We start from the raw sequence: 6,977 nt of genomic DNA on the forward strand, positions 1-6,977 counted from the left end.
TGAACTACTAATCCAGTTATAGATGGTGCTGTGTGTTTACATATTGTTCTCTCCGTCATCAGTTCCTCCGTCTGTGCCAGTATGTCAGCTGCAGGGAAACCCCTACATGGGGAATGATGTGACTCTGAGTTGTCATTCCTCTCAGGGTCTCTCCACACCGATCTATTCATGGCACAGAGAGCAGAACGCAGCCCCTCTGCCGCCATACAGTTTTATTGAAGGTAGGAAACAATCATTCTGGCACCTGAAAATAGGGCATGGATGACACAGACAGCACGGATTTGCTTACTCAACAATTATATAGGATTTTATAAAGAGCCAAACAGGATAATATATAAACACTAAGCATTAACTTACTAATGATTTCAATCAAATTACTAATGAAAATGTACTTGCTCTCAGGCCATCCAAGACATAGATGAATTTGTTTCTTCATCAGAAAGATTTGGAGAAATGAGAGTCCAAGCAGCTGATGAACACAATAATCCACACGACTCCAATCCATTAACATCTTGTGAAGTGAAAAGCTGTGTGTTTGTAATAAATAAATCCATCAAAACGTGTTATAGTAATTAATAATTATTTAAATTTTTGTTTAATTCTTTTGTGGATAAAAATAAATATTCATTTAACTATATATCATTTGCGGTCAGTAAATTGTCCATATATATCACCATTAGTCATCAGCCACCCTGCTATCTAGATATCAACCTTAAAAAAAAATCCCCTATGAGACAATAACTAGAAAACACGTCTCATTTGTGCTTCAGATCAGCGCACCGGTTCTCTGATGTTGCACAACCTGTCTGATGCCTTTGCTGGTACCTACACATGTAAAGCGTCTAATGAACTCGGTCAGGCAGCGTGCAGCGTAACCCTCAGAATGACCTGTGAGTACAACACACACACACACACACACACACACACACAGCTCTAACATAACTGAATACTAAAATCATTTGACATGGTGTTCTGTTGTTAGATGGAGGAACTGCAGCTGTGATTGGCGGAGTGTTGATAGGAATCTTTCTCGTTCTGCTGTTGATTGGGGTAATGGTCATCTTAGTCACCTGGAGCAGGAAGAAGCACGTCCAGAAAACATATGCAAATGAGCATAGGTGTGTATTTAAACCACTGTAAACTAGATGTGATGTTCAGCATTTTTATTCTTTATGTTTTGTACAAGTCAGGTGAAAAACAATTCAGCACTTCAACAGCAGAGCGGAGGGAACCTACTACCCATTTAGTCGGGTACTGAAGACCAATCGGACTTCAAAGTGTCTCACTTTAGTCCAGTTGTTTAGCCTCCTCAGATGCTTCTTTTGCATCTGTCTCTGCTGGTTTAATCTCTGAGCCTACAATAAATACACACTTTTAACATACCTAGAAGCGTACCTTTGTACTCATTTCATTCAGTACTACTATAATGTTGGATTAAAGAAATTAAAGGGGTCATATGATGCAATTTCAATTTTTCCTTTCTCTTTGCTTTTTTGTCAACTTGCTTTCTTTTAATTAACACAGTTTTTGTATTTCTTTATTTGGAACTGTTTGTAGGCCTCATTAATCTGATCTTATCCACTTACATTTTTCAGTGAAAAAAGCATTATTTGTGGATAATTTTGGCAATGTTCACTCAGAAACGGAGGTGCATAAGCTTGGCTCAGATCAATAAGACCTATGATCAATCAGTGCCGAAAAAAACAAAAAACAAAACCTATGCTTACTGAAATAAAACGAGTTGATAAAAAGATTGAATCCAATATTTGGTAATATTATAGCATAAACAACAATTTTTGTAGGCTGGTAATGTTTTTCATGGGAACACCACAAATCAAACAAAGGGGGGGGGGTCAAGTGTGAGCAAGTCAGTAAGTCTTAATCCAATCCTCTCTGGGTTCAAATGACCAGAACACAAATCTGTCAAAATAAATAGGTTATCAAAAAGGTTTCAAATCAAAGTTATGAAACAATTCACCAATATTAATTCTGCCTCCATTTAGGCCTTTCATGGCAATGTTGAAGCCCTCCCCCTCTGCTCCAAGCAGATTGGTCACTGGGACAGCGCAGTCCTCAAATATCACAGCTCGGGTTGGCTGCGAATTCCAACCTACCTGAAAGATGTTGGTACACTGGTTATAAATCACAGCAGTGAAAACATAAATCAATCCTGCCACCTGCTGGACAATCTTTTTAAAAAATGTCACTCCAAGGTGTTCCTGTCCTAAATAATACCCTTATACTGAAGATGTTCATTACCTTCTTCTCTTTTTTGCCAAAGCTGAGTCCCGGGGTCCCTTTTTCAACCACCAGGCAGGAGATGCCCTTAGGTCCCTTCCCACCTGTCCTGCACATGACCACATAAACATCTGTGTCTCCACCTCCACTGATGAACGCCTGACAAGAAACATCAAAAACGGTTGGGAAGCTGCATGGAGATTTTTGTCAATGTCTCAATCATTTCTCAAGGTACCTTGGAGCCATTCAGAATATAATGATCTCCTTGGAGTTTCGCGCTGGTTAGAAGCGAAGCGGCATCACTCCCACTACCTGAGGTTAGGGAATAAAAAAAATTATTAAAACTATTAAAACATGAAAAAAAAAAAAAATGTTATATATATATAATATATGTAATATATATATAATATATATATATGTTATATATATATAATATGTCAAAATATTAAATGCTCTCTCTCTCTACATATATATATATCTCAACACACGTTTAGTAATTACGTTTCTGTCATTTTTACTAGTTTTTTTTAATATTTTTGTTTATTTTTATATTATTTAGAATTAAATACTTTTAGTTAATGAAAACAACATTGATGTATCCCAAAAAGGAACACAGAAAAATGTGATCTTGAACTTACCAGGTTCTGTGAGACAGTATGAAGCAAACTTCTGCATAGAGCAGAGATCAGGACAGAATTTCTCCCTCTGCTCATTGTTTCCAAATGTGTCTATCATCCAGGCACACATGCTGTGTCCAGCACAACCATTAAACACCATGTAAAACCCAATGAATCATGAAGAATGGAAACAATATGCAAGCACATGTACCATGTTACATAAAAATTAAATCTACCTTATGTATTATTATTCCAATGCAGCAACAACTTTAAAGTATTATATAAGTAAGCTAGTAGGGACAATTATGAAGCGTAGATGGCAGAGGAGACTCACTTGTGAATACTGATGTATGCGGTAGTGCTGACACAGCCTGTGGATAAAGCCTCAAATATGATAGAGGTGTCCAGACGAGAGAGTCCCGACCCCCCAACATCAGGGTTCACATAAATCCCACCAAACCCCAGCTGGGCGGCTTTCCTCATGGCCTCCACCGGGAACATTTCCTACCAGTGAAGATATTAATGGTGCTCAACTTTGGTAAATGTTTCAGAATGAAATATAAACAATAAGCAATTTTGTCAGATGTTCACATTACCTTTTGGTCCCATTCTGCCATATGTGGTGCCATCTCGTTGGCAGCAAAGTCAAATGCCACCTTCTGAAACTCTTTCTGTTCATCTGTGAGTCCTATAGAGGCTGTGGAAATATATGCAGAAATGTATATATGTGTGTGTATTATATATTTGTTATATATACTAATATATATTAACATTACTTTATATTGATTATCTACTGTATTTATTAGCAGCAGCATCTGTAGTAATGAGATTCATGACCAAGGAGGATCAAAGGAAACGGCGTCTGATATCAGCCAATCAACTGCACTCGACACACACCCCCAAATATGATTGGTTGAGCTCATTAAAGTCCAACCAGTAACGTTTGAAGAAGCACGAACCTGCTTAAATCTACGTTATTAAAATGTAAGATTGTATGATTCAATATAATAAACAACGTGTGTTTGGAAATTTTACAAGTTAATTCATTAAACTGTCAACTTTGAAACTCCAGGAACACTGACGTTTCACGAAGCGTTATATCGACTGCACAATGGAGTTTACTAAACAAAAAATGTAGATTAAAATGACATATTAATGTATAACTCAAATACAATTCAAATTAAAAACGGACTCCTTTTTACCAATGGCACCAAACGTTCAATGTGTGACGGTCTGAGTCTGCTACATTTCCTCAGAAATTATATATTTAAAATCATAAATTTGCACCAAAAAGCATATTATCGAATATGCGATCACATTAATTGAAGTCTACATTAGATCTACACTAACTTTATTGAAACCATAGTATTTGAAACATACATTCACTCTAGTATTCCTAAGTGACTGACTGCTTGTCGTTATTTCTCAAACAACGTTATTATTATCACCACGGTCTTTAAATAATTTGACTTACGATCAACGCAAGCTGCTATTCCTCGTCTCTGTACACCGCTAAATGTTAAACTGCGACTTCTACCGATGCTATATGAACCCAATCGGACACCTCTTGCGAGTACCCTAGCCGCCGCCATGTTGATTTAGTGACGCGTTCAATCACCGCGGTGATTATGGGTAATGTAGTTCTACACAGTCTGGACTTGACAACAGGTACCCTCATATGAATCATGTATGCGCAGCATCAACGCAGTTTTAGCTATTTTTTTTAATACCACATGAATATATTGAATTTAAGTTGCAAGCAGTTTTAATAATTATAAACGATCTTATTTTTATATACCCCACATTCTGTGGTTGGGTTTGAAATAAAATCAGACTAAATCCAGTTATGATCCTCCAGACCGCATACGATCTGCCTGGGCGCTGTTTTATCACGAGGGCTTGCAGAAACATTTCCTCGCATTTCCAGTGAAGCATGCCACCCAAGAAAAGAACACGAAGCAAATCCACTAAACATGGTAAGTAATCTGTGTAATACAAGGGTTGCGTCGTTTGTAAGTTTTATGCGAAACAAGTCATCACTTTGAATAATTAATTGCTTCTTGTTTTAGCTGATGCAGACGCCCAGCACTGTGAGGGGTCTGATGATGTTGCACAACTCAAAACTGGCAAAAGAAACAGGTCGGCAGCAGTAACAAGTGATGTGGAGAAAAATAAAAATGATGACGCAATCAAATCATCTTACAGCCACTGGCTCATGAAGTCTGAACCTGAGAGTCGGATTGAAAATGGAGTGGACGTGAAGGTAAACCCTTTTGAGTGAGTGAGTGAGTGAGTGAGTGAGTGTGTGTGTGTGTGTGTGTGTGTGTGTGTGCTCAATCTGGATCCCGCCACAACGTCTTCTCTGAAGGAAGCTGTAGCGGTTGTGTCACGAGAATCTGAGGTGAACGAGGTTCCTATGGAGGACCTTGCTGAGAAAATCTGATAATCTCTTCATCCAGAAAATGACCGGGTCTGACCGGGCCGCCTATCCAAAGACTGTTACTTTAAGGGCATGTACAAGAGTGTGTTCTAAAGCCGCCTTTCCACTATCCAACAAACAACAAGCGAATGACTGGAAGTCATTCATTTCCAATGGAGAGTAGTGCGGGAGCTGCGTGGAGTTACGATCATATGCGTGTGTGGAAAATTCGTATCCGATTTGAGCTTCGAATGCGTTCAAATATTTGAACTCCTGCGGCTAGACCGTATGCGACCGCCTGACCGGATGTGATGTATTCTAATCAAAACTATGAGCACGAGGTTAGAATTACCAATATTTTCCCACTTTAACGTTATTCTGTAAACACAATTTCTGTAAAATGGCGCTTCAATTATGGCAGAAATAATTATTTTATAATTATTAAATAATTATGCACGTTGATTAGCCCCATAAAACCTACTGTTTTAATTTTGTGGGTCATTTGTTTTGTGTGGATATATTCATACATTCATTTTATTCATTAAAAGCGTTCATTTTGACATGGTGAATAAGCAGAGGGTGACGGTTGCTTCACAACCAATTTGAAAGTACTGTGCAACTGCCGCTAGGGGTAGAAATGCGACAATCATATCCAGATGTCGGAGACCATGAAAATGCAGCTTATCTCTTTGCGTACTGCCCATTTTGTTACTGTTTTTGTTTTTGTTTTTGTTTTGTTTGTTTGATTGCAAAAGTTTAACTTAAGCAAAAATACAACATCACAGATAACTACAACAAGTGGGGTATGGAAGCCTATTTACACTGCATGAAAAAGAAAAAAAAAACATGCTTCCATAACTCAAAGCTGTAAAGCAGCTTTGACACAATCAGTATTGTATAAAGCGCTATACAAATAAAGGTGACTTGACTTGACTTCTCAGGTAATCGTATCTTAAATATTTTTTACTGGAAAATAAGAGAAAATCCTCAAAATTATTATTTTTTTTCCAGTGCCTTCTTTCCATTCTCCCTCCTAGACTCTGAGTTAATTATCTAGTCAGCCCCACACAGCAGTCTGTTAAATCATCCTAAGTGCAGCCCATTTAGAAGCATATTCCACCTGGAAATGAGCAGGAATCTGATAAGCACTTGCCCTGACTGGTGAAGGCATTACTCATCTTGTGAGGAGCACGTATCCTTTCCTTTCTCATGCTTGGGTTTTCTCACTGCAGTAGGACAGTTGTTCATCAGTGATGTTTACTAAGGCAAACATTACAACAAATGTTGCTCATACTTTCATTTAGGGATTTGAACAAACTCCTAACCCTTAGAATTAAACTCTGGTGTATAACATCCAGCACCATTTGCTACAGATATGAGCGATACCTTAAATCATTCTGCTTGCTGAGGAGAGGTGTGCTATTAATAATCTAAACAATTGGATTATTTTTGCCTATAAAGCGCTATATAAATAAAGGTGACTTGACTTGACAAAATGCCAGCTTTTTAACTCAACTTAGTATGTCATAATTTAAACTTTTTCATCTCATTATTACTTATATATATCATAATTATGAATTAGTACAGGTGTGCCCAAACTCGGTCCTGGAGGGCCGGTGTCCTGCAGCGTTTAGCTCCAACTTGCCTCAACACACCTGACTGGAAGTTTCTATGCCTAGTAAGAGCTTGATTAGCTGGTTCAG

The 6,977-nt window shown here is 38.0% G+C and overlaps 4 protein-coding genes across 6 annotated transcripts in view; 2 read left to right on the plus strand and 2 right to left on the minus strand.

The window, feature by feature from the left end:
* The window catches only part of LOC107699885 (V-set and immunoglobulin domain-containing protein 2-like), a 1,911-nt gene extending 1,646 nt beyond the window's left edge, over positions 1-265 (plus strand). The window contains exon 4 of the mRNA XM_016501309.1: positions 63-265. Within this exon, the coding sequence (XP_016356795.1) occupies positions 63-265 (203 nt within the window). The remainder of the gene's footprint in view (positions 1-62) is intronic.
* A 1,107-nt stretch (positions 266-1,372) lies between these two features.
* LOC107699899 (junctional adhesion molecule C-like) overlaps positions 1,373-6,977 on the minus strand; it is a 24,959-nt gene continuing 19,354 nt past the window's right edge. The window contains exon 10 of the transcript XR_001635507.1: positions 1,373-1,383. The gene's annotated coding sequence lies outside the window, so the exon portion shown is untranslated. The remainder of the gene's footprint in view (positions 1,384-6,977) is intronic.
* On the minus strand, positions 1,852-4,505 carry LOC107699900 (isobutyryl-CoA dehydrogenase, mitochondrial-like). The gene is made up of 7 exons (XM_016501340.1): positions 4,330-4,505; positions 3,452-3,552; positions 3,190-3,359; positions 2,877-2,986; positions 2,474-2,550; positions 2,260-2,397; positions 1,852-2,114 (listed from the first exon to the last, which is right to left on the minus strand). Exons 1-7 carry the CDS (start codon positions 4,445-4,447, stop codon positions 1,941-1,943), a joined length of 888 nt encoding a protein of 295 aa, XP_016356826.1. The 5' UTR covers positions 4,448-4,505; the 3' UTR covers positions 1,852-1,940.
* Positions 4,584-6,977, plus strand: part of thyn1 (thymocyte nuclear protein 1) — a 6,374-nt gene continuing 3,980 nt past the window's right edge. The window contains exons 1-2 of one of the 3 annotated variants that reach the window (XM_016501342.1): positions 4,584-4,831; positions 4,925-5,118. In XM_016501342.1, coding sequence (XP_016356828.1) covers positions 4,789-4,831; positions 4,925-5,118 — 237 coding nt within the window. In that variant the 5' untranslated portion in view covers positions 4,584-4,788. The remainder of the gene's footprint in view (positions 4,832-4,924; positions 5,119-6,977) is intronic. The other 2 variants (XM_016501343.1, XM_016501341.1) reach the window with 2 other exon arrangements.

The sequence above is a fragment of the Sinocyclocheilus anshuiensis genome, unplaced genomic scaffold (genome assembly GCF_001515605.1).
Source record: "Sinocyclocheilus anshuiensis isolate Anshui unplaced genomic scaffold, SAMN03320099.WGS_v1.1 scaffold891, whole genome shotgun sequence".
Taxonomy (NCBI): domain Eukaryota; kingdom Metazoa; phylum Chordata; class Actinopteri; order Cypriniformes; family Cyprinidae; genus Sinocyclocheilus; species Sinocyclocheilus anshuiensis.

What these genes read in the sequence shown, in the direction of transcription:
- LOC107699900 (XM_016501340.1), bottom strand. Translation starts at nt 4,447, where the DNA reads ATGGCGGCGGCTAGGGTACTCGCAAGAGGTGTCCGATTGGGTTCATAT. An exon ending in TGGCAGAATGGGACCAAAAG is followed by an intron (nt 3,360 to 3,451) that starts GTAATGTGAACA and finishes CTTCACTGGTAG; the next exon opens with GAAATGTTCCCGGTGGAGGC. An exon ending in GCATACATCAGTATTCACAA is followed by an intron (nt 2,987 to 3,189) that starts GTGAGTCTCCTC and finishes TGCTGGACACAG; the next exon opens with CATGTGTGCCTGGATGATAG.